The 27,126-nt window shown below is 42.1% G+C and overlaps 1 protein-coding gene across 1 annotated transcript; it reads right to left on the bottom strand.

Annotated features, from left to right (window-relative positions):
• Positions 1-331: 331 nt before the first annotated feature.
• Positions 332-16,248, bottom strand: SERPINB2 (serpin family B member 2). Its single transcript, XM_019463818.2, has 8 exons — positions 16,134-16,248; positions 11,730-11,906; positions 7,565-7,684; positions 6,123-6,251; positions 5,497-5,614; positions 2,928-3,070; positions 1,896-2,060; positions 332-1,318 (listed from the first exon to the last, which is right to left on the bottom strand). The coding sequence occupies exons 2-8, from the start codon at positions 11,895-11,897 to the stop codon at positions 914-916; spliced, it is 1,248 nt and encodes a 415-aa protein (XP_019319363.1). The 5' UTR covers positions 11,898-11,906; positions 16,134-16,248; the 3' UTR covers positions 332-913.
• Positions 16,249-27,126: the final 10,878 nt, after the last annotated feature.

The raw sequence follows: 27,126 nt of genomic DNA, 5'->3' as shown, positions 1-27,126 counted from the left end.
GACCTTGGTTCTATGTCTGAACCACTGGACTTGGTGTTTATTCCTGATATCCTTGAGTTTAAATGTGAGTATCCCCTAAGCACCAAGCCTCAAACTCTTCTGAATCACTGTGCCTTTGACTGCTATGAGAAGGCATCTCAAAACCGTTTTTCACACGATCCCACCCCATTCCCAACAGTGGGGCTCCTTGCAGGATCAATTCTCCCCTTGTCTCCTTTATTGTGTGGGGTTTTTTGGTCCCCCAAAATGAGACATGATGCTTGATTCCTGGGAATTGAGGTATAACGGTCTTATGGTCTAAAAACCTAGTGGAAGGACAACAAACAAATGGTTGTGTGGAGACATGTTTATTTTTTATATATTTGCCATTTCACATAAGTTATAGACACAACCATGTGATACATTAAGGCTGGAAATGCACATAACATACATTTTCCTGTCGTTCACTGCTTTCTTCTGGGTATTTGTTATAAAGGGCATGGAAGGACTACTACTCATTCTTCATTATACAAATGAGCAAATCCATTTTTTTAGGTAGAAAAGTAACTGATCACCTGCTTCTCTAACTATATCAGCTTCAGCAACTGGCGGTGAACAATAAAAAAAGCCATTATATAAAATAATAAATAATACAGTAAAAGTCAATGTTACAAAATAAACTAAATAGTAAGGAAGAACTAAATGGAACATCCTTCCACTTAGAGACCAAATGGTTAACAGGGTTGCAGAGTTATGGTTGACAGTGGTCTAGTTATTTCTGTACTTATCATTAGCGTGTAGTAGAAGTTGTTCAGAGGGGAAAAAAAAACCAGAAATAGGTAGAAAAAGTCTCTAAATGTTTGGCAACTAACAGCAATTCCGAGGCTTACAGTTCATACTACAAAATCCTGTGCAGAAACAGAACTTTTCCACTTTAGGGTGAGACAAACCTGCCAAAAAAGAGAATGTTCTTAGTGATTTTGTGCAGGATAAAGAAGAGAAAAGGATGATCCGCCACAAACTGTGGGCCACCGTGGCCAGTTCTGCCTGACATTGTGGCCCCGGTGCCAGCGGCTGCCTCAGTGCCCTCCTCGTTCACATCCACAGTGGCCTGATGGAACACTTTGGACAGAAACAGGTCATTCCTTTCAGACATTCCAGAGAAATCGGCCTGGCTCTTGCTGAAGGCATCCTCTAGGCCCATGCTCCTGAGAATGGATTGGAGCTCATAACGCTCTTCTAATTTGAACTGGGGCAGGTACACTTCCACATCATCTTCGGCCATCGTGTCTTTGCTGGTCCACTTAATGAATTTATCATAGGTTATTTCCCTTTCGAGCTACAAATCCACACATTAAAAAAAAAAAGTCAGTAAGTGCTCGCAAAAGAAGGAAAACAACTTAAAAGTCTAATGTTAAAAATCAATGACTTTAGGGCACCTGGGTGGCTCATTGGTTAAGAGTCTGACTTTGGCTCAGGTCATGATCTCGTGGTTCATGAGTTCAAGCCACACTTTGGGCTCAGCTCAGAGCCTGGAGCCTGCTTGGGATTCTGTGTCTCCCTCTCTCTCTGCCACCCCCCCCCCCACCTCCGGCTCATGCTCTGTCTCTGTCTGTCTGTCTGTCTCTCTCTCTCTCTCAAAAATAAACAAACATTTAAAAAAAATCAATGACTTTAACTTTACCACATTGTGGGTGATATAAAAATTCAATACACTGGTAAAATTTTTGCAGGAAGTTAGCCTGTGTGACATATTTTAATGCTCTGAATGAAAGTTTGTGACGTGCACATTTATTACTAACCAATTTATGTGTCTGTGAGAAACTGTATACCACTTTCTAAGGTGCAGACATGTTTATCAGGGAAAGTAAGTTTAGCTCCAGAGGTTTAAACCAATACAAGCTGGAACAGCTTACCAACTCCAAGCCAGTAGACATATTCCCAATTTCATCTGGAAGCAACAGGAACATGCTAACATCTCCAGCGTATGGGAGTTCTAGAATCTGAGTCTTTAGGTCCCCTATGTATCCAATGTTCAGGTCTTCACGCAGGTACATCATCTGAACAGGTGTGCGCTGAGTCTAAAATTATTAAAAAGCAAAATAAGGAAGTTGATATTAAGATGTCAAGAGTTTTACAATTAGACATAAAAGAGAATAGATTCGGCTTAGGTGTTGAGGAGATATATTCTTAAAAGTCAACAAAACAAATTATTTGTATGCCCTTATAGTTATTTTTAAGATGGACAATAATAATAATTATAATAACACTAAAATATTTGTTTAGCACCTGCCATGGGCCAAGAATTCCTTGAAATCTCATTGAAACCTTACGACGGCCAAGTGTTATTGATCACAAAAATGGAACACATGGAAGATAAATAAGGTCTTGTCTGGTCAGTGGTAGAACCCTCGCGGCGGAGCCTACATCTACATCCACGATTGTATAATTACAAAGCCCATGGTCTCCACCACTATTCATATGGCCTCTCAGAAAATTACTGAGTGATACTCAGTAGTTTGAAAGAGTCAACCCACTGTCCAATGTGCATAATGTATGACGAGCAAGTCAGTGTCATGTGACCAGCTTCCAAACGTCCACTCAATATATCCCCCAGGCATCACCGTTCTTGGCCACTACTGAAAACTGCCAAGGCTTCACTTAACTTTGTGACATAAGTGACAGAATGAATGTGGTCATTAACAAATAAACAGAGAATTCCCTCAAATTATTATAAAATTGGGTAAAAAAAAAAAATCAGCCCGAAGGATGGCTTGGCACTGTGACGACATAATTCCTAGATTCACAGCCACTGAAGGCAATACTTGAAGAGAAACAGTTTATGCAGACTGTTCAGTTGATGCATGGTCTTTAACTTTTCTTCCTCTGTCTTGGCTAAGATCCTAAAACATATTTCAGGAAAATTCATAATTCATCTTGTCTCATACCGCATTCACACGGAAAGGATAAAGCCTGTTTAATTTCTTCTCAAACGGAGTTTTCCACTTTCCTTTGAAGTAGACAGCATTCACCAGGACCATCTTGGTGTCCCTGTCTACAGAACCTTCAGGTAACAAGTCTGGGATTTTGCCTATGGAAAACATGACACATGTTAGGTTTCATGACCAAGAAGCGTGACCTTACTATGATTTGAAGTCCTTGGAGTCACCATCAAACTCGTCATCTACAATTGTCAAACTCTGCAGAGGTGATGGCCTCAAGCTCAAGTTTTTCTCCCAATTTATTCAAAGCATAAATAAAGCAGACCACATTTCTCAGAAGGTTTGCAAATTCCAAGAGAAAATGGAGGAGTAATGCATCGAAAATTTAGAATGACCATCAAACTTGGAAAGACTTTCACCTCCTTTGTTCTCTCAAAGTCTCTCAAAGTTTGGTGCTCCTTCTAGATCTGGTCCAGACAATCAATGGGTCTGATCCATGGATCCATTCAAAAACTTTTTTTTTTTTTTAAAGTCCTGCTAGACCTTCACTAGGAGTCATACAGAAACAAGAGGAGAAAAAAGGAAATACTGCCCTGGTGGGGCTGAGAATATTGGAAGAGGCATTCAAAACCAGCTGTCAAACAATGTGTAAGAAACTATGAGATTGCAAAGTCCCATGGCAATGCAGAGAAGGGAATACAAGAGTGTGCCCGGGAAGGAAGGTTCTCAGAAATTGGAACATCCAAGGATGGCTTGGCATTGTGACAATGTAATTCCTAGATTCACAGCCACTGAAGGCAATACTTGAAGAGAAACGGTTCGTGCTCTTCCAAAAAAGCAAAACTTCCACATGTCTCCTGAATTCTGCAGTTTTTACTTTCATTTCTGTTAATCTTCACGTTCTCTGCTTCCTGTGTGTCCCCAGTTCATCACTATTTTAGAATAGTAATTTCAAAATCCACAATAGAAATGAATAACAGAAGTAGATGGACTATTTTCAGAGAAACAAAAATATTTTTGAAATCCTACAGGGCTTAATTCATATGCTTTCTCCCAGTATGGGAGCCGGGAAACCCAGCCACGCCAAACTATTGCCAGAAACAATGTTTTACACACAAGAGTCACGTGAAAAGTTGTTTTTTGCCTAAGTTACCAAACAAACTCTTTAAACATCCAAATGAAGAATTCCAGAATGAGACTAGGGATCAAAGAAGAGGAACCCCCAGCTTCACCACTCACTGAGAGTGAAATCTTGAATGAGTTGATTAACATCTCAGGGGCCTGGAGTCTACAACCCTAAAGGGGTAAATTTGGATAAGTTATCTCCAAGGACCTTTCCAGTCCTAACAGCTCATTAATCTATGAAATACCAAAACAGCTCTGCCTTCATAATAATCTCTGTTTTTCTTCTTAGAAACCCATCTATATGTTGCTATTCAGTAATTATTTGTTTAAGACCTATAATTCTACGTGGAAATTTGGAAGAATGAAGGCTTTCCATTATCAGCCAAAGACTGTGCTAATTTTTGCGAGGACACAGGAGAGGTGGACATATTGGCCCTCCCCGCGAGTATGGTGGTCTATGTGGGATGGCAAAGTTAACAAAATCAAATCCATTCGGTAACAGTTCAAGGCTGTACAAGGCAAACCTTAACAGGCATCATGAAGCTGACAAAGCACCAAAGGAGTGGAGAAGAGGGGGAGATGAGAACGTGGCTGGGAGATGCCTCTAGGCAAGGCTAGGACTTTGGTTTGCCACTTAAACTCTGAAGTTAAGGAACGCATAAAAAGTAAGCATGGCGGTAGGAATGAGCTCGAGAGCCAAGAGTGGTGAAGCACAGGCTGTTGGATTAAACTAGAGTCTGGGTTCTGTTTCATTTGCCATTTTCAGCCTCCTTCGCATGTTCAGCGCCTGGCACATAATATGTGATGGATAAATACCATTGTTGACTGAAGGATTGAATTCAGGAACAACGGACGGAAGGTTTAATTAAGTTTGAGTCCTTGTGACGAATACAAAGTGAGGCAGGAGCCTTCACAAAGAATTGGGGGCTTGAGCTGCAACAGCAGAAGTGGTTTATCAGGGACCAAAGGAACTTCACGGCAGATGGACTCTGAATGGTGAAAAACAGTTAAAATAGTTTTCTGGCCCCTCTCTTTCTACTGCCGATGGTCTCACACCGGTTACTCACTGGAGGGTCACGTCTCTTTTCTTTGTTTTTGTCCACAGTGGACACAGAGCACAACGATTTCAGTTCTGATTATTTCCTACATTGGAAAACATGTCTGTCTGCAGTCACAGTCCATCCCAAGGTCACATCCAAAATCAGATTATTTAAGTACCGAACTTACATCTTCCATTAGTTAGACCTCCACTATCTTTCTCACTTAAAATGCCACTCAGCTAAACAAGAAAAAGATTACATTAAGCAAATAACTAAGATTGGGTGAATTTTAAGGGAGTTAGGGCTAAGTATAGGAATGATTTTTTTTTTTTTTTTTTTTTTTTTTTTTTTTTGGTAAATAGATCAGAGTTTTGTAAGAGAAGAACAGAAAATAATTGCTTTGGTTTTACCTTTGGTTTGAGTCTTGACCCAGGAATTAATCTCTTTTCTGGCTTCTTCTGCACATTCTAGGAAGTCAAGCGCCTGGGGTTCCGTAGAGTAGTATTTATTGGACAGTTGTATATATTCCTTTAAAACAAGAAATGGGCCAAAGGTTACATCGAATATATACCGAACAAGTCTTAGTATAATTGTAAATCACGAGCTCTCCTATCAAGACTCAGGGGCCTGAGTAGGTAGGGGTAGGGGTGGAGGGGGATAGGGGGGTGGGGGGCTGGAAGAGGAAATGGTGTGGATTATAAGTGCTCTGTTGACCCTCTTCCCCACACTCATTTGCCCTCCTGCACTGTGCGTTATAGACACTAGGTAGGAGGGAAAGGCTGGGCTTGTGGTAGCAGCTCTGGAAATCACTGTGCCTCTATATTTAGGACTCATTCTGCACACGAGGCTTTTGCAGCCATGGGAGGGGTCATCCAACAAGGGGAGCCTGCCACGACCAAGGGCGTTCAGGAGCCTTAGGGAGCTTGCGTGGAACTCTGATTCTCTCCACGACTACAGATTCTCTCAGACTATAGCTTTGAAAGTGACCTCATGGCATGTTGGGGGCCTTGCAATTTCAATTACAGGTTTCACTTACTTCCTTGAATCTCGCAGACTTCTCTCCAAACAGCTTATTGACAGTCTCCAATAAATACCCCCCTGTGGATGCGTTGATTGCAGAGCTGAGCGAATGGAAAGATGAATGGATTTTATCTCCAGCTTGTGCCTTAAACAGAAAAGAGGGACTCTATTTATATAACACAGGACGACTAAACAAGTTATTTCTTAAGCAAACATTTTTTTTTCAATGCAACAATAAAATGCTGTATTAAGGTATACTTTTTTCTGACGCTTTAGAGGAATCTCTGAGGAAATACTTTTGATGCAGTGCATTAAAACTAATGAGGTAATGTTTCACTTGTTTCAAATTTTGCTGCGCCTACAGGTTGTACTTAACCGTGAAGTGACCGACATCTTAAAGAAAGTGAGGCTTCTTTTATGATTTCCTAAACTTCCAGGTCTCTAAGGAATTTTATTACATTAACATTTAAAATCTAGAGGGGATCTAGAAAAAGTTCATATAATGCCTGAAAGTACCCATTTTACAATTAAAGGGCAGGCAGTTTGTGCAGTGGAAAATCTGGGTTTTCGGAAGCCTTGAAAACAAAGAGGAATTCTGATCCTCAACCCCGAGTTTGTAAGCATGATGGTAGACAATGGGGCTTAGTCGCTGCAGCAGCCAAGCCCGGAACCCTGCAGATGGACTGTCCCGGGTGTCACGGGAGACCTGGCTGAGTCTCCATATTGAAGGGGGTCTCTCCGCTGCCTCTAGCCCATAATTCCTTGGGCAGTGGACAGATGGAGTACCATTCCCAAGAAGGAAGCTATGGGAGGTATCTCCCCCGCCTAACTCACAAGCGTGATTATGGAAGTTGTTTATTCAATAGGAGCACATCTATGCCCAGTTCTTGTAAGTTAGCTGGATAGCTTGTGTTTAAGGAAATAGAGTACTGAGAAAAGATATTAGTCTGAGATAGACAGATGATAAATAGATACATACACACACACACACACACACACACACACACATTACACACATGGACAGATGATAGATAGAGGGGTCTGGAGGGAGATCTAAGTGTCGATGGTCTCTCACAAAATCACTGGGCACGACCTACCCCACTCCTCAAGTTTTGGTCACTCCTTACCTTCTCCTACCTGGAACTCTGCATCCGTGCATGTGTATTCTAGGAGTTGCTACCACAGTTTCAGAATAAATTACACATGCCCAGCTCCGGGTGTGATCAAATTTAGACTCAGTCTTGGCCTGAAAGTCATAAAGTATAGCTTCTACCCCGGCCCTGCCCGTGCTTCGCGGTGTGCCCGTAGGATATTTATTAAGGGTTCTGAGTCTCAGTTTTCTTTCGATGAACAGGGGAAGTTGTACTAGTTTCTTTCCTTGTCTAACATTGTGACTTTAAGACAAGAAGATTCCAGAAATAAAATACAAAAGAAATTAGGAACCAGTGAGTCAGATACCTGCAAAATTGCCTCAGGATAAGGGCCCTTCTGGATCTGCTGCATGAGTTCACAGCCCGTGAACTTCTCCGGGGTCACTGCAGGGACGTCATGGGCTCCAACTTTGTTAAACTGAAACACCTACAATTGGAATTAGAGGGAATAGATTTATGAGTATATTTTCCTGCTAGATTACTTGACCTGTAAACCAGTGGCAATCAAGTACCTCTTAGTGGTCCTGTCTGTTTCCCTGCCTTTGCGTCGGGGAACGAGCACAGATACTCTTTATACAAAATATACTAGAATATATATTGTATTATAATATAAAAATAATATATATTTTTACATAATATATAAGAAATTTCCCTCATAGAAAACAGCCTGAGTTATTTTATATTAATCCATATGCTGGCCATTTTGACAACAATTTGTTATTATGGAGATGATTCATAACCTCTTCACGAAATCATCTAAATTATCATCCAGCCCATAAGTTGCCTTGATAAAAAAATGCCAGTATTTTGAAGAAAGTAATAAAGTTAATTCGTGACCTCCCTTTTCAACGGCCTTATGTACTACATACTTTTAATCTGTCAAAAACTACAAGACAAAGTCAGTTTGAGCATAAAAACAGCTAATCTTAACAGGTATCGCCTAAAATACTCGCACATACCATATTACACATAGAAATGAACATCCAGGTGGGGGGCAGGTGACAGGGGTCAGTTGACATTATGAACCTCTTTATGTTGTAGGTGGCAGATCCAGATATCACAGTGAAGCTGGCAGGTGCAGACTGGCCCTCTATGAAGCTGCCTCAGACTCCTTCCCAGCATTACAACTTCCCAGCCTGGCCTCTCCAGTCTCAGCACCCCCAGGCTGGCCCTGTACCCAGGCCTCCCGCCAGCCTCCAACAGCCCTTGGGTCCCACTGGTCCTGCGGCACATCCCTTGTGGGGCCCACGGTGAGGAGGAACTCATCTGGTAAACAGACTGATGGCGGGGACTCGGCTACCAAAGGAAAGGCAGGCTTATCCAGCCAGGGGATGAGTGTCTGGGTTGGAAGGAAAGGTGGCAGGGGTTGTGGGATCTTTCTCTGCTCCTCAGATTCTACACCATAAGTCCTAGCTGACCTTCTGAAGAGAAGTGGTCCTACTCTGTCCCTGAAACAGCATTTCTGGTTTTCATCCCTCCTAGGGAGGTTGATGCTTAAATCAGGAGTCTCCTGGGTAACACTAAAGCCTTCCTGAGACACTGCAAAGCCTTCCTGAATCATTGCAAAAGCCCCTGTAGAAACTGGGAAATGGGAGGGGGGACCCTGGGCCGTGCTGAGTCATGGAGTAAATAGGGAGGCAGGCACACTACCCGGATAGGCAGCTGAGCCGGGGCGGGTCTGTGGCCTTATCCTGAACAGAAGAGCTGGAAGAGAGGCACCTGGGTGGCTCAGTCAGTAGAGCGTTCCAACTTCAGCTCAGGTCATGATCTCACAGTTCATGGGTTTGAGCCCCGTGTCGGGCTCTGTGCTGACAGCTCAGAGCCCAGAGCCTGCTTCCGATTCTGTGTCTCCCTCTCTCTCTGCTCCTCCCCCACTCATGCTCTATGGCTCTTTCTCTCAAAAATAAATAAACATTACAAAAAAAGTAAAAAATAAAAAGAGCTAGAAGAAACACTCCTTGCTTGCATGCCGGTCTCACATAGATGTGTGCTACCAGAGTTCATCCTTTCGATGTCTTCCTTTCTTCCCACTACAACACCACTGTCTTTACCAGCCGCACCAATTTTCAACAATGCAGCCTCTTCCTGCCCCTGCTTCCTTATCTGCAAAATGAGTATGGTGATCATAGCCTCTGCCTCATAGGATTGTGTAGCATGGGGGCAAATTCATAAAACGCTCTTAGAAAGGTGCCTCGCTAAGGCACTAATAAAGCATTAGCTGTTAGATCAAGGACTGCCAGCAGCTGCTTTTCATGTTATCTCTAATCTGCACAACTGTCTTGCAGGCTGGGTATTTCCATTCTCATACTGTAGATGAGAAAACTGAGGTGCAGGGACTTTCAATGCCTTTCCTCACACACCTCATAAAGAGTGGCAAAGCCACCGCTCAAACCCAACCTGGCCTGTCCCCCAAGTCCTTGCTTCCTCCTCCAAGCCAACCAGCCTATTTTTCTTTTTAGTAGAGAATTAACCAAATTTGCCTTTAAAGTTTAAAATCCGTACATGCAGCGGAGTTACAGGAAAACAGCATAAAATCCTTGCATAGACCCACGAGCTTAAAGCTCTTTCCCAATACGGAAAAGCTGTACTGTGCCCAGAGTGACCAGCAAGTTCATTTGCCTTTGGGATCAAAATCTATTTTTCCATTTTAACAACGTAGAGTACTTACTTCACTTATCATTTTCCCTCAAAACATATTGCTTCTGATCCCTTCTTCATCAAAAAAAAATTGAGACCCAGGGCGCCTAGGTGGCTCAGTCGGTTAAGCATCCGACTTCAGCTCAGGTCATGATCTCAGGGTCCATGAGTTCAAGCCCCGCGTCAGGCTCTGGGCTGACAGCTCAGAGCCTGGAGCCTGCTTCGGATTCTGTGTGTGTCTCCCTCTCTCTCTCTGTCCTCCCCAACTCGTGCTCTGTCTCTCAAAAATAAATAGACATTAAAAATTTTTTTTTAATTAAGACCCCGCCATTTTCTAAAGTTTGCAACGCAGCTCACGGTTTGTCTTTTTTCAAGGGGAAGAAAATTAAGAGGAAGAGGTGTTGCCAAATGTTGCTGGTATCAGAGTTGAGCAACCGAATTTTGTTGAAAGTCTTGATGGCTAAACTACCAAACACACACAGGGAGTGATGGTTTTTTTCTTCCTTTCCTCCTGCAGTGAGATTGGCTAACACTCTTTCTGTGAACCACCTCAACCAAGGCCCAAGGTAAATGGGTCACTGTGCACCTGAGGACGCATCTGCACTCAGCCACGGTTCTCATGGGAAACGCAAACATGGCCAGGGGCACTTTGGTGTGACTCAAACACAGTCCGTGCTTGTGAGAAAGTGGAGCCTGGATTTCAAGCACACAATGTCAAGGTTTGTGTGTCTGTGAATCTGAAAGAATCTTAATTGCGTGATGACCGTATCTGGCTCATGGACCGAGGATGTCTCAGGAACATGTGCCTTTTAAATGTACCGAATTCATCCCGTGGGAGCGCCGTGGTGCGGGGTTCAATGTATTTCCAAGGCCCTTGACTCAGCGAAAGTGTCCCCTGACTGAGCTTATGTCCCTTCACCAAGGACTGAAGCCAGCGGCCTTGACGTAAATACCTCACAATGCTGCTGCACACCCTGCGGACCTCGATTTGGAAAACGGGGCCGTCGTGCCACACCCCATTTTGTTGACATGACCCCACGGGGTGGATAACGTGGCCGAGGCCCTGTGATGTCACACGCTCCCCTTGTCTCTCCAGCAGTGTGGTGACCAACTCTTCATGACACTCTCTTAAAACCACTGGAGGGATTCTTTGATTGTGTGAGGAGGGACACATCACAGCGGTAGAGCCATTGAAAGAGCCTGATCTAGGGGCGCTTGGGCGGCTCAGTCAGTTAAGCCTCCGAATCTCGTTTTCAGCTCTGGTCACCGTCTCATGGTTTCATCAGTTCGAGCCCCGCATCGGGCCGTGGGCTGACAGCGTGGAGTCTGCTCGGGATTCTCTCTCTCTCCCTCTCGCTCCCTGCCCCTCCCCCGCTCGCACTGTCTCTGTCTGTCGCGAAACAAATGAACAAACTTAAAAACAAAACAAAAACCAGAGCCTGATCTAGGAGTGAAGAAACCGCAGGAGACCCTGGGAGCTGCTGGGCTCACACTGCCTTGTCTTCCAACTGTAAAATGACACTTGTCTTAAAGCCAAATGAGATAAAGCACGCAAGATGCTTTGGAAAGTATAAACATTATGTTATAAGACACCGGATGTTGTCACTGTTTCCAGCCTTGCACGAGCAGAAACTCTGGTGCGCCCTCTGCACTCGACTCGACGGTTGTGAGTTTCTGTGGTTTAGCGGTTCTGCAGATTTGAATCTAGGCCACTTGTGTCGTAAGGGCACGTTACGATTGTTGCAGTCAAGCTACCTCCGAACCATGATATTGCGATTCTATCATTCCACTCAGGAATGACCCAGTCCTGGTTTGGGGCTTTCACAAACACTTACCCTGGCCATCTGGTCTGCAGTGTTGCCCCTGGCACCGAGGTAGACCATGGCCATGGTGGATGAGATACTCCAGGGGGAGAAGAAGAGATTCGGGGTGGAGCTGGTGTTTGCCAGATGCTTGAAAAAATTGAGGGCGAATATCGTGTTTGCCACATAAAGGTCTTCCATTATTTCAGCCTAGAAGGAAAGTGAGGAAGGAAAAAAAAAAAAGCAGCTCTAAAATGTGACTCAATATTTTGGGTGATATCAGCAGAGTAGCACAGGGTGTACCCTGCACGGGACAGGGGCTCCCTCTCTGCTCTTCCTTTATGGAACCACATGAAGTAGAGGCCGGAGGGCGTCATGCTCATGTGACCTGTGCAGCCACAAAGGGCTCCGTGCTTGGTGAGATGCTCTGCTCTCACCAGCTTGAGTAACTTACTCATAAAATAATGAAACTTAGTCATTTTAAACAGGGGGTTCTGCATTTTCTTTTTGCATTGGATCCTGGGGATGATGTGGCCGATCCTGAGATGTAGTGAACAGCTAAAAGATGAGTAGTGATACTCCACACAATAATAATAACAATAAACAGCGTCCATTAGATTCTTACTATACAACCGATGCTGTCCTAAACATTTTACCAACTATTTAATTCTTGCCAAACCCCGTTGAGAAAGGCATTGCTATTCATGTTTTACAATGGAAGAAACTGCTGCCCAGAGCATCAGAGAAGTGACCAGCGTCCCTCACCTGGGAGGGGCAGGACTAGGCATTGAAGCCAGGTGGGGTGGCCTCCACGGTCATGCTCTCAAGCTCTGAGCTGCATCCACAAATATACAGCACGCACAGAAGCAAACACACACATATTCAAACGTGTGCCACATGCACACTTATTCTTGTTGGCCCCGGGTTGAGACTGTCAATCTTCTTTCAGATTCCCTGCTTCTAGAAGCGGCTTAGAGTCATTGTTTGAGGGTTGGTATTTTCACCCAGCTCCTACCTCCCGTCCCCCCGACCCCCACCACACACACACCTTCATCTGCAGCCGGCTATGAAACAGCTCCCTCTGCTAGGGAGTTCAGTATGGGGGTGCTGGAAAGGCCACCTGCTTCTCCCGACACCCTCTAGCAGGAAAAACCATTGTAGGCAAAACCATAGAGATCATCCTGGGAGCATGAAACACGCACGTGCACGCGCGCACACGCACACACACACACACACACCCTATCACCACCTGAAGATAAAGGACAGACACACCTTCCGTGACCCAAGACTCCGTGTGCAGAGGAATGCATGGACACACCCGAGGTGTGTAGGTATCTGTTAGTACTGGCCAGTGATCATTTCTCGACTGTGTATTATGCTCTCACGGTGGCTTAAAACACACCCTATAATTAACCAAAATATATAAATCTACCACATGACGCTGACACTCACGATCCCACAGGAAATCTTCTTGTGACCGTGGCTTCTCAGAGCTGAGGAGGGGCTGAGGGTAGGCCCCAAGGTGAAGGACATCCTGCATCTGTAGGCTTGGCTCACTCAGCAGGCTTCCGAACAAGGGCCAGCACTCACTTTCCTCCCAAACAAGGGCCAGCACTCACCTTCCTCCCCATCCGTGGCTGTCTTAGGTGACCACTTGGGTCATGAACCCTTCTTTTTAAGAAAAGTATTGCCATTTTGTTTCAAGGTTTCTCATTTGTATTTTATCAGGACACAGTTGTAAATTAAGCAAAAGTTGTCCCTGAAACTGTCACCTCTTCTCATTCAATCCTCACAGGATCTGCAAAAGGTAGATACTTTGCCTTATAGGTTACCTCCTGATGCTGAGAGAGGCTAAGAAACTTGCATAAGGTACTTGCAATGGTGCAGGGGTTCAAGCCTAGGTCTGCTTCAGAAACCCACTCGAGCCAATGCCCCCCACTGCCTGTCCTGCTGGTGATGAACTGCACTGTTGTGTGTAAGAGTTTGGGCAAGTTACTAGCTTGAGAAATGCTAGAAAGAGGAAATGAAAATAGGAAAGTAGTGAGTCTGTTATGCTCCTAGAAGGAGTATTAAGTGAAAGAAAGAAAGAAAGAAAGAAAGAAAGAAAAAGAAAGAATAAAGAAAGAAAGAAAGAAAGAAAGAAAGAAGGAAAGAAAAAGAAAAGAAAAACAAAACAAAAAACCTCACTTTTGTTTTTTCTTGCTTCATCACTGAGATTAGATTAATTTGGGTGACTCAGAAATTTGTTTCCTCTTCCTTCTACTGATGTAAAACCATCTGTAAGTTAATTAGGCTTATTGGGCAGATGATTTTTGTAAATTATATCAATAATATTTTGGAAACAAACTGAGAATTAGCATAATAAATAAAATATTTCTCTAACCTCGTATGAAAAATGTAAATAAGGCCCCAGAGCCAGAAAAACGAACTGTAGGCTTCTCCTATATCGAAATCTTCAGAGTCTCCTGTGTAGTAGGTCACTTTGACACTAACAAAACTTAAGTGTAAGTTTAAGTGTCAAGACAAGCTATTGGGGAGGCTTTTAATGCCAAGTTAGATTTCTGGCGACTGTATAAAGAAAAAAAAAGTAAATAAGGACAAAATTCAATTGTCCCATACGCATTTGCTTCTTTTAAAAAGTCTAGCTTGGGGCGCCTGGGTGGCGCAGTCGGTTAAGCGTCCGACTTCAGCCAGGTCACGATCTCGCGGTCTGTGAGTTCGAGCCCCGCGTCAGGCTCTGGGCTGATGGCTCGGAGCCTGGAGCCTGTTTCCGATTCTGTGTCTCCCTCTCTCTCTGCCCCTCCCCCGTTCATGCTCTGTCTCTCTCTGTCCCAAAAATAAAATAAAAAGCGTTGAAAAAAAAAATTTAAAAAAAAAAATTAAAAAAAATAAAAATAAAAAAAAAATAAAAAGTCTAGCTTTTATTTTTTAGATAAAGTGCAATTAACCGCACGTAACATAAAACAGTAATATGTCACGTCTATACTGCCGTTACTAAATTCCTTCAGAAGCGTTGTTTTGTTTAATTTATGTAATCACTTGCCCAGGAGAATCTAGTAATATCTAGTTGCCAAAGGATAAACATGCAGTTTGCCCAGCTAGTGAGCTCCGAAGCCACGAATCTCAGTCTTCTGATTCCGAGCCTGGTGCTTTTCAAATGGGGTTTGAGAAGCTTTTAGCCTTCCGAATCTATCAAGGCTTACGGAGAGTGCGTTTCCTCTCAGACAAGTCCACGGCTCACATTTGGGAGGGAATCTGCCCAAGACAATGTCAAACTGACATCCCAGAATGACATCAAATAGCATAATTGCCCCAAACAGGTAACACCTGTTGGGATTTCTTAACTCCCACAATTTACAGTTTCATTACCTTCCAAATATCATGCCGCTAATTAAGGTTTAATATTATCACGGAGAAGAATAAATGGAGAGCATATGTGGGGCTGGGCTCCGTGACAGCTGTGTCACTTCCTGCAACACACGTTGACAAGTGTGCACTGGGACTCGGCACACTAACCAAGAGGTGGGGAGGGGCCCCCAGGCACACCATCACAGTCCCATGGACACTGGATGCCAGATCTGAGTTTGCTGTGGCCTGTGAAACAGTTTTGCGACTACGGGATGGGAGTACTTAGAAATTGACCACAAACATCAATGCAAACAAAGAGAAAACAGTAACTTTCAGGAAACCTCCCACCCAAACTTATACATTCCCTTCCCAACAAAATCAAAAGCAATTCCTGTTGTTCGGTGACTTTCATAATGAATGTCTGTTTATGGTTATTAAATTATTTATGAAACTATTACTTCCACCAATCCAACAACTAGTTTGGCTAATTCTTCTCTTTCACTAAATTGACCAATTATAAACTAAACTTCAATAGATAACACTCTGGTGTTAAACTGACCCAACCCAGTTTGCTTCATTTCTGGTTTCTGATCGTTATAAAGACCGTCATCTTTTTAAAAAAATTTTTTATGATATTGATATACAATTTATAGTTTACCTTCCCTGCCTAAATGAATATATGTTAATCAACCTAACTCTTTCCATCAAATTCAGTGCCAAAACCCTACTTAGTAAAGAACATCCATATTCTAACCTGTTCGATGAATTTGGCATCATCACCTGTGTGTGCACTTTGGTTCGGTTAATGCTACACAGGCATTTGCTGGCTCCTGAGATTCAAGATTAAGTCTTAATTTAGTGCCATATTAAATGTCAATTTGGTTCAATATTAAATGTAAATTTAGTTCAAATCTTAAGTGACAATATTTTCACTTAAAAAAATCTAAACGAGAGACATGCCCCTACATTTTTACTCTTTTTCTAAAGACATCCCACACTTTAATTTTCATTATATTAGTAATAGCAGCAGGAAAGAAGAAGAAATGAAACCATATTTCATGGAGATGGCCATGAAAATCAGTGAGATACCTGGTTATTCCCGGAGGCACTCCCGACAGGAAACAGTCCTCAGCGAGCTGTCTGAGTACACACATGGAGAAGGCTGGTTTTATAAAGCTCTGCCCCTCCCACGGAACATTTTTTTTTCCCTCTCTCTCCCTTTCTAATCTGTATCCTTTGAGTGATTCAACATTTTACTCAGAAAGACATCACTATTATAAAAATGCTTGTTTGCTAAGGCACCCTTTAAGAAATTTGTTCTAGAGGATGACGTCATTCAGAAACTTAAGAATTTTGCAATACCTACACATGCCTGTTAAAATTAGCTGAAGTCTGTCAGCCTCAGGTTCAAGTGTCCCCCTCTACACATGCGCCCAAGGACAGTGCCGAATTCTACAACGTCCCTCTTATCTTTGTGCAGGAAAGGCTGGTGGGTCTTTGCAATATTTAAAGACAATGCAATCCTTTTTCTCTCTCGAGTGTAAGCAGCCCCCAAGCGACTCCTGGGCATGGAAAGGAAAAGAAAAACCACTATTTTTCCTCCTTGGAGCTTATTTTAAACTGTCTTAAATTTCTCCAACTGTAATTTCCTAAATGATTCTGGTTCCAGCCTAGTCCCCTGTCACCAGCCACACCCAAAGAACTTTCTATTTGCCCATCTTTCCAACGCAGATCTTATCTTCTATTATACAGATAAAATCCACTGTGTACTTGAAATTGACTTTTAACTGTAGAATCACGATGTTGAAAACTTGATTGAAGAAAATCACTAGGTGTTTCGATACAGCCAAAGGAATTTGAGGAACAGAAACAGATAAAAGACACAGTGAAAGATAATTTGGGTCTAAAACTGTTCGTAGTGCTGTAGCTTTTTGAAAAGTGCAACACACTGTGAAGGTGGCTTCTCTTCTCTTTGCTTTCCTGTTACATATGGAAATCCCCAAGAAGGGATGAGTGGAAGTAAAATCATATCTCTTCTCCGCTGCTATGGGGAGCTCCATGGCCATGCGTGGGAGCTGGGTTGACAACCTGCATGCCGATGAAACCAAGACTATGGATTTGAGCCCCGTGTGAGCTGCTTATCTTGGCTGTGGTTCACAGAACCAGATCGACCCTCACCTCATCTTGCTCGGTTGAGTCTCTGGCCATAATGAGTGGAGGTGCCTTAACCCAAACCCCTCGTTATTATCAGAGGGACAATGGGATAGGCGTGTTCTTCAGAATCTGTGTCTGGCAGCCAAAAGCCAAATTATGTGATTTTTTTTTTTTTTTAATTGCTGGAAGATCTCAGGTCACATGAAAAAAAAGCTGGAATCCCACACTCAACAATGAGCTTTCAACTCCTAAGTGCTCCCATTACATCAAATGAAATTTTCAGGTAGCCGTTGACACTTTTCCAAGTTATTCTTCTCAACAGGAATGCCTCCTCCCTTCTCCCCACTGACCCACATCTGTGAGGTTCTACTCGCATCCCAGAGATTCCATGAAATCCAGTTTGATTTCTACAATCTTCAGTGAACTCATGCTATGCAGAACTGTACCTCTCAGAGCTACAACATGAAAATGTATTATTCATTGATTCACCATCTAATCGTGTGTGTTCTAAGTATTTTATTTGAGTGAACTTCTATTCCTCAGTAGATTCCACACTGGATTCCCCTTTAGCAGCAAGAACAGTGCTGAGCATCAAGTCGGTACTTACAAAATATCTTTTGACTGAGTGAAATGTCAAAATTTTCGAGAAAAGCCCTTTAGTGTGGTGAACAATGATAGGGATCCTGAGAGACTCAGAAAGCTCTAATTTGAATGTTCTTTCTGCCACTTATTAGTTGTATAATCTTGCACAAATTTCTTTCTCAACCTCTGTGAGCTTCAATTTCCTAATAATGCTGGTACTGTTCATTGCCTACACAGAAGCAATCCTCTTTGCTATTCTTCTCCCTGATTTTGTTTAGGTGTCAAGGGATTCCTTTATCTCGGGGCCTAGTTGTTGGCCAAGGGGGGTAGATATATAACCACATTCTGGTCAGTGAGGCTTGGGAGAAATCTGCTGGGGAATGTCTAGGCACATTTTTCCTTCCTGATAAGAAGGAGGCACGCAAAGAGATTTTCCCTATCCTATCCCATCCCCTTCTACCTGACTTTGAGCCTGACTGTACGAGGATGTGATGCCAGGAGATGCTCCTGCCATACATCAGCTACACAGGAAGGCCAAGAGGTTTGCAGAGATGCCAAAGCAGGGTCTTAACACCAGAGCACTCCCAAGTCAGTTCTGGAAATGACCTACCTCTAGTCTTCATTCTTGTTGTTATTGTTACACGAGATGATAAATAATAAGTCTATATTATTTAAGCATTCCTAAATGGCATAGACTTTTGTAAAGAATCAACGAGATCATGTTTGCCAGATGCTTAGCGTATTATCTTTCACACAGTAAGTGTCCCACAGGGTTAGCTAGTACAATGGAGTGATTGTTGGTGGCCAGATTTGGAAGTTGCCTTCCTGCCTAGATTAGAGAAATTTTATGAGCTCAGTATAAACAGAAACTATGGCCACACATCAAACCGCTGGAGGAAGCATAAAAGGCAATTTGTGATAAAAAGCCAAACTGAGTGGCGGAAGGATTGATAAATGTGTGTGAGGGCCTCAAGGAAACAATAAAGAGAAATGAAAAAAAAAAAATGAAGATTGAAAGGGGAAGGCACTAGAATTGCAGAAGTGGGAAGCGAAGACCGTTGAGCAGTTGTCTGAGATCTGCTTGGTGCAGCCGGTGTTGTAGGGGAAGGAGAGAGAGGAGAGGGGACCTGATATCAGACTGAGCTGAGATCTAATCTAAAGACATCCCGCGTAAACTCTGGGGAAGGGAAGTTGCTTGTAAAAAGTGGAAGAAGAAGAAGAAGAAGAAGAAGAAGAAGAAGAAGAAGAAGGAGGAGGAGAAGGAGAAAAAGAATCTGAAAAGTCTAGAAGAGGGAGAACCAGAAGGCTGAGACCCCTACCAGGAGACCACTGAAATACTCCAATCAGTAAGTGGTTTAGAAGACCAGAGCTACGACACAGTGACTCTTACCATCATAAAATCAACAAGGTGAAGTCTCTCGAACCTGAAATAGTACTTGCAGCAGCTGTATGTCAGCTCACTTCTGTGGAAGTTGGGAATAAGGAAACAGCAGATTCCTTATCTTATCCTCCAGGAAAATGTGTGAGATCATCATATGGGGAAAATAGGATGCAACATTATACATGCAGTACAACCTCAACTATAGAAATAAAATATGTGCAGAAAGAGGACCTGAAGGGAGTGTGCCAAAATATAAAGTGACTCTAGTAAGTTTAGAGATGTTTGTCAATTTCTTTTTTTACTTTAAACAATTCCCCCCATTTTCCACAATAGGCGTGCATTACTTTGACAACCAGAAATACGTGATCAAAGTGTCTATATCAAGGTGTATCTTTTCTTCCCGGGAGCACTACAGTGAAACATGCAGAAAGGACAAATAAGATCCAAAATAAGAAAACAACTGTTTAATAAAGTTCTAATGTTCTACTTTGGAGATTACAGGCACTGTGTTTTTTGCTCGGAAACACCTGTCCAACTGTGACTGAGGGAGCTGCCCTTAACCACCACTCAGTGTCTGTCTCCCCGTACGTGGTAAGTACCATGACTCTATATCCACGACCGTCTTCCCCAGTGACGGAGATAGGCACTTGGCTCAAATTAGAGTGCTCACTAGGTGTTTGCTGAATGACTTCTTCATGCCCAGCGCCTTGCAATGTTACTTCTTTTCTCTTTTCCACTTTGAATGAACAACCACTGGTGCTTCCACAGTCACCCTTCCCGTGTGATTTGCCCGTTGCTGGGAACTATCTCTCCACGAGCAGCAATGTCACCACTGAAATGATCCAAGGCGTGATACGATTGCAGGCCAAAAGGGAAGTCCCATTCTGACATAAAATTCCATCTAAGAATCTTATCTTACCAGTGACTTTCCATGAAATATCTTGAAACACTGTTTTTACAACGAAGATCGTTAACATTAATCAGCCCTAGTATTTCTTTTTTTTTTTTAATTTTTTTTTAACGTTTATTTATTTTTCAGACAGAGAGAGACAGAGCATGAACGGGGGAGGGGCAGAGAGAGAGGGAGACACAGAATCGGAAGCAGGCTCCAGGCTCTGAACCATCGGCCCAGAGCCCGACGCGGGGCTCGAACTCACGGACTGCGAGATCCTGACCTGAGCTGAAGTCGGACGCTTAACCGACTAAGCCACCCAGGCGCCCCAGCCCTAGTATTTCAATAGCATGGTGCACCCTAGAAACTTCAGTAGCTGTCACCGTAAGCAGGAGCAAATGAACGTGAAAGTAGCCACTTCTTTGGTGTTACTTTGGGGCCACCTTGACTAAGACATCGTGTGGTATATACTTTTTGAAATACCTCTGTCAGAGAATGAACACCTCCTTCTACAATTAGCAATAAAATTCATCTTGGCTCTAGGAGAAATAATACATGTTTCTAAATTCCTGCAGAAAGCGTTTTGACAGAGTGGGGAGAGGTGGCCAGGAAAAGGAGTTTCGGGCTGTGTGAGGAAGAGAAGCAAAAGACCGAGGTGGCTTTGAATGAGTGAGCCAAAGCCACAGAAAGGGACAGTATCCTCATCCAGGGCAACAGAAAGCAAACCTTGCCTATTTTAAGGTATTGCCCTGGGCTAGCCACGAGTGTGAGAAAGTCTGCACGCGAGACAAGTTCTGTTAGGGAGTGTAACACTTCAGTCAGGGTATTTATCTTGTTGCCAAGTGATAACCCCAACATAGATGCCACGGCTGGCAGGCTGTGGGAACAAATATCCAGTGTTCTGTGATTCAGCTACTTGAGAAAAGCAATAACCTTCCTACAACCTGTCATGCCAAAAGCATGCAGAGAGAGATCAAATTTCCAGAGCAGCCCCCGAATGCATTGTGAGTCATGAATTCACTCATTCTACACACCAGATGAAACTCTGTGCTTGTGGTGATGCATTTCCGTCAAGGATCTAATGATACAATACTGGATCCGTGTAACCTGTTACCCTTGTGGATTATTTTTGGATAAGTGGATTATTTATATTACCTAACAAGTCTTAATTTAGTCTCTTTTATCTAGTGTGTGCTGAGTACATCTAGGCCAGTACTGTATGCCTAGGAAAAGTAACACATTGTTTTTTAAAGATACCTTAAAGTTTATTTATTTTTGACAGAGAGAGAGAGAGAGAGACAGAGCATGAGTGGGGGAGGGGCAGAGAGAGGGAGACACAGAATCTGAGGCAGGCTCCAGGCTCTGAGCGGTCAGCACAGAGCCGGATGCAGGGTTCGAACTCTAGGACTGGGAGATCATGACCTGAGCGGAAGTTGGATGCTCAACCGACTGAGCCACCCAGGCGCCCTGGAAAAGTAAGACATTTTAATGGTAATTTTCATAAAACATACTTAGAAGGTAAAATAATAATAATAATAATAAGGACATAATCAGAAAATGCATTCCAAATCCAGATGTCGATTACTTTTGTTTTACCCTCTTTACCAATTTGCGTATCTTGTTTTTTCCCCCATTAAGAGTACATAAAAAGACCAGAGACCAATTGACACTTACTACTAAAATACATAAATGATTTAGACACAGATTTCAGATTTGGTCCCATATAAAATGACTGGGAGAATCCCTGATTTCTAGAAAGGAACTGCCAAAAAAAAAAAAAAAAAAAGTAGATATACGGGGGCACAGTGATGCATCTTATCACAGGGTGGGGTCAGAGTACCTACGTCGCCTTCAAATGAAGACAGCCTTATTTAGACTTGTGTCAAAGTGAGGAGAAGGAGGGGAAATGATTGCTCAGTTCTCCCTCTGTTAATTAGTCATAATTCACGGAACGCGTGGACAGGAATACGGGAATGTAAGTGGGATGCATGGGTGACGAGAGCAGAAGGGGTGGAAAGGAGACAGCAAAGGCTCCTGCAACTCTGTCTTCAACCTCGACCTCTCCCGGGATCCCGAGATGGCCGGATGAAGACTCCTAGTGGACACCCTCCCTTGAACGCCTGTCTTTGTCCATCCATCCCTGACCTCTGTCCCCCTGTTCCTCCTCACCTGCTTCCCATCTGCCTATCAGACACCCAAGCCAAAACTGAAGCAACATCCTTGATTCTTTTCTTTACATCCACTTTCACATCTATCATTTAACTAGCCCACTAACTTTAGTTTTGAATATTTCCTGAGTGGATGTGCTCTTCTTTTTTCTCTGAAACTATTACTCTTTGGTCTCCGTCATCTCCGCGTCTCTAGTGTCTTGTCGCTTAAGCCGTAAGCCGCATCTATTTAATGTAAATCCGACCTAGCTATGACTCTTCTGAAAATTCTTCATTGGGTCCTCAGTAAACACAAGACAAAGTCCAGTCGGAGTCCAAGTCCATCTGTGATCTGGCCTCTGCCTTCTTTTCCAATAACATTAATTTAAATACTGTGAAATAAGTCTTTAATACCTGGCACTTAACGCTCAAATTTGTTAGCATTAGTGGTCCGCTTTATTGCTGTACTTAGAAAACTCTTAAGTTCTATTTTTACACATTTGTCTCCCTGGTAAGGCTCTTACGAACAGAAACTGTGTATGTCAGTTTCTATTCCCACAATTTTAATATAATATGTGCTCACTTAATGTTTTTGGACTGAATTGAAGACAAACTTGTATTCTAAGTTTGATCCTCCTTAGCACTACTGAGATAGCCTCAAAGTGTGGCCTTCCTTCTCTTCCTTCCTCCTTTGCTATGAAGATAGAAAACTTTATCTTCTGGGACAGGGAGCCATTAAGGGTGAATCCCATCAAACGATATGAGTTGAATGTGAGGATCCTGGGTCAGGAGTTTGGAGAACTTCAGCGGCAGGTGCTGAGATAGGTCTCCATCAGCAAAAGAATAGAGACCTTGATCGTGACTAGCTACAGTAGACACAGAGAGGGTCAGGCCTGTGGCAGGGAAAGTACCTCATCTACTCCAGGGTTCAAGTGAAGGCATCTTAGGAGTTGGGGCCCCAGGAGCTGTAAGCAGTGCTCAAGTATCAAGCACTAGGAAAGGAGACTAAAAGCTAAGAGAAAATGAGGGTGGGGGTGGGGGTGGTTAAGGACACAAGGGAAGAAGGCTACTTCATTTGCCTCAGTTTTCTAAGTTTTGGACATTTGACTACAAACAGAAATATATAAACTTTCAATGGGAAAAAATTTTTTGAAGATGCTGCTAATCACCATGCTACTAATAGAATTGCAAGAGTATTAACTTCAGGGAAAGAAATGATTTAAATGATTTATGTATTTGACATTGAAGTGAGTAGGCTAATGAGATCATACAAAGATCAGAACATCTCAGATTTCCATCAGGTCAGGGCTTGTGATGGCTGTGTGTGCGTGTGTGTGTGTGTGAGAGAGAGAGAGAGAGAGACAGACAGAGAGAGACAGAGAGAGAGACAGAGAGACAGAGAGAGAGGGAGAGAAAGAGAGAGAGAGAGAGAGAGAGAGAGATTTCATTCCAGACTTAATCTATCCTTTTACAGTGTTTGTTTTTTATCTGAAGTCTGAGTCAGATGAATTATCTGAATGAATTATCTCCCAAAGTATATCATTTCTCGGTGAGTTTTGCCCTTACCATGCTTCCAGCACTGTTTCAATCATACTTCTTAGTCATTTCAATATTTTTACCCATATGCTTGTTGCCTTAATATGAAAGTGCTTCTGTCTCTTTTCATACACAGGCAAGGTGTAGTGCTGTGTTCCAATTTAACTTTTCTATAGTAATGACTTCTTAGAGTGCAGAGGCTCTTTGATTTATCAGAACTGGCTATAGACTGTATCAGTCTCATATTTCATCAAGTGATGCTAAGAAACCCAAATATGTGGAGGGATAAAGAATCAATCCATACCATTTATTCAAGGAAAGTTCTAGACTTTTCCACAACACTCAAGGACGCATATCTTTGTGGCCAATTCCTAGGGTTACAAATGCTTAACAACTCTTACTCCATAACAAGTTCCTGTTTTCCTGGACATGAGCACATAAAACCCATTTCAAAATTTTTTGGAAAACTTTACCATCAAGGAGGAATCTTTGGTCATCACACTTTTTTAATGAAGAGTCATGAGCATTTAGCCTGACTCAAATTGAAATTATGTTGCATGATATTCAAATATAGCATCATGATCTTGAAGCATAAGATCCTCTTTCTTATATTAATGTAGAGAGTTAAGCACATATCCTGCATTTCCAAAATTTCTGCTATAGTCATATAAAATATAATAATGTTCACGAATTCCGTCAGCTCTGGATAAAACTGAGAGATATAAAAGGAGCCTCGCCTTCTACGTGAAAGACTAAAATATTTTTTGTTATATATGAAATAATGTAGAAAAAGTGAAAGGCAGAATGTCTACTCATAATAAGCAATTGATATTATTATTATTATCATTATTTTTACTGCTGAAGTGCTGTTGGTAATTATCTCCACTTGAATGTTATACTGACATCTGATAATACCCAGTATGATCTTGGGTAGGTCATTTCACTTTGGGGGGCTTCCTTTCCTTTTGGGCTCCCCACATTATGATGGTCCCATACAGCTTACAAAATATTTCAATGCACATGATCTTATTTAATATTTTCAGCGATTGTTTAAGTAGGATAAGTCATTGTCTCACAGGTAAGAAAACAGAACAGTAGTCAAGTGATTCGCCTCAGTGTTAATAAATGGTAAGAATTAAATTAAACCCAAATGTTGTAGGTCGATGTCTGTTCCACTGACAATAACTTTGATGTTCTTTCCAGTTTTGAAATGTATTATTCTATGTTCCTGTGGGTAAGAAGCTATTAGAAACTCAAGGACAGAGACAATGTCATATTCACTCTTGAGTTGCCCAGTGTTTCACAATGTAAAACTGGATCCTCCTTTGTCCATGCTGCCTATGACAAGGCATCATCCAGCATCCCACCGTTCTAATGGCTGGGCTTTGCTCTGCATTGGTTGCTGTCAGAAAAGGGAGGAGGTGTAATTCCTTGATTGGTATCTCCATAAATCTTATTTATAGGGAAGATAAAACTGTAAATGGTAAAGAAGTAGCAATCAATCATTTTTGGGTGAGAGCCAGGTGTGTTTGCTATTTAATGGACAGCCGAGTGAACTTGCTTTTGCCTGTACTTGAACAAAATTATGACATGGGCTTATGTTGTCTCATTTTTGCGTGGTCTCAGAGTAACTTGTCTGAGGCTGGGATTCTGTGACAAGGTTTATGTCTAATAGAATGACATGACCTGGCTGCTGTGTCAGACCAGTTTCTGAGTGTCAGAGCAGAGGATGCTTCCCCCCCCCCCCCCCACTTTCTGACTGCCAAACAACACTTGTTTCTGGAAGAACAGCTTCACATGAATGGAAAGATTATGTAATGTGCTGAAGACGTTACAAAAAAAAAAAAAAAAAAAAGCATCTCATCCTCGTAGATTCAAGCTGACTTGTTTAATTAATTTCTTTTAAGGGAGAGGCCAATTCCAGATATCGCTGTATTTTCTTGGTTAGTTGGTTAAACCGGGAAGGGATGATCCTATTTAATACATCAGATTTTGGTCTATGGTGTCATTTTTGTAACTTATTTTTAAAATTTTAATTAAAAGCATACAGAATTTTTCTTCTCGGATTTCTCACTCCGGAAAGGAATTCTTTTTAACTCCTTTAGCTAATTCTTTTGGTATTTTCCTCCATATCTCTCCTAAAACTGTTTAAGAAGTAGCCATATAACCATGGTCTTTAGAGATACACATGTGCACACCTCCCATCCTGCCGTATATAATAATATCTAAATTTTTGTTACATTAATATTTGCTTTTTAATTATTATGACTAAGTGCATGGAATTCAAGTTGGGCCATATTCTATAATTGTACTTTTTGCACGTTTTGTTTTTCTAGAGTTCTTAATTATCTTGTCTTTTAAATGTATCTAGGGGCGGCTGGGTAGCTCAGTTGGTTAAGTGTCTGACTCTCGATTTGGACTCAGGTTATGATCTCACAATGCTGAGATTGAGCCCCATGTAGGGCTCCATACTGAGTGTGGAGCCTTCTTGGGATTCTCTCTCTCTCTCTCTCTGCCCCTCCCCCACTCACACACTCTCTCTCTCTCCCTCTTGCTCTCAAAATAAATAAATAAACATTTTTAATGTATTTAGTTTATATATACTTATTATTAACTCAACCACAAATCTCTCCCAGCAAGATAAATCTTATTTTATACATTTAATGAGACAAGAAAAAAAAAAAGCAGGAGATATCACACTCCCAATTACAAGCTATACTATAAAACTGTAGCCATCAAAACACTTTGACACTAGCATAAAAACAGACAAACATATCAATGGAACAGAATCAAGAGCCCAGAAATAAACACAATAATACATGGTCAACTAATATTTGACAAGGGAGCCAAGAATACTCAATGGAGAAGAGACAGTCCCTTCGATAAACGGAAAATTGGACAGTCACGTGTAAAAGACTGAAATGAGCCACAGCTTATACCACTCACAAAAATTAACTCAAAATTGATTAAAGACTTAAATAGAAGACCTAAAACCATGAAACCTCTAGAAAAAAAACATAGGAACAAAGTTCCTTGACAAGGATCTTGGTAATGATTTTCTGGATATGACACCTAAAGTACAGGCAGCAAAATAAAAAATAAAAAATTGGACTACATCAAACTCAAAAGCTTCTGTACAGCAAAAGAAACCATCAAGAAAGTAGAAACACAACCTACATAATGGGAAAAAGTATTTGCAAACCATATATCTGATAAGAGTTAATATCCAAAATATGTAAAGAACTAATGACACTCAATAGCAAAAAAACAAATAAATAAATAAAAATAAATAACCCAATTTAAAATGGGCAAAGGACATGAACAGACATCACTCCAAAGATATATGAAAGATATATGAAAGGCAGATACATGGACAGATGTTCAACATCC

Source organism: Panthera pardus, unplaced genomic scaffold, assembly GCF_024362965.1.
Source record: "Panthera pardus isolate Hobbes unplaced genomic scaffold, ASM2436296v1 HiC_scaffold_15, whole genome shotgun sequence".
Taxonomy (NCBI): Eukaryota; Metazoa; Chordata; class Mammalia; order Carnivora; family Felidae; genus Panthera; species Panthera pardus.
This window is presented reverse-complemented; position numbering and strand designations above follow the sequence as displayed.

Coding starts and splice junctions, on each gene's coding strand:
- SERPINB2 (XM_019463818.2), bottom strand. CDS start 11,897: ATGGAAGACCTTTATGTGGCAAACACGATATTCGCCCTCAATTTTTTC. Junction 5,615..6,122: donor AGTCTGCGAGATTCAAGGAA/GTAAGTGAAACC, acceptor CTTGTTTTAAAG/GAATATATACAACTGTCCAA. Junction 2,061..2,927: donor ATCCTTTCCGTGTGAATGCG/GTATGAGACAAG, acceptor TAATAATTTTAG/ACTCAGCGCACACCTGTTCA.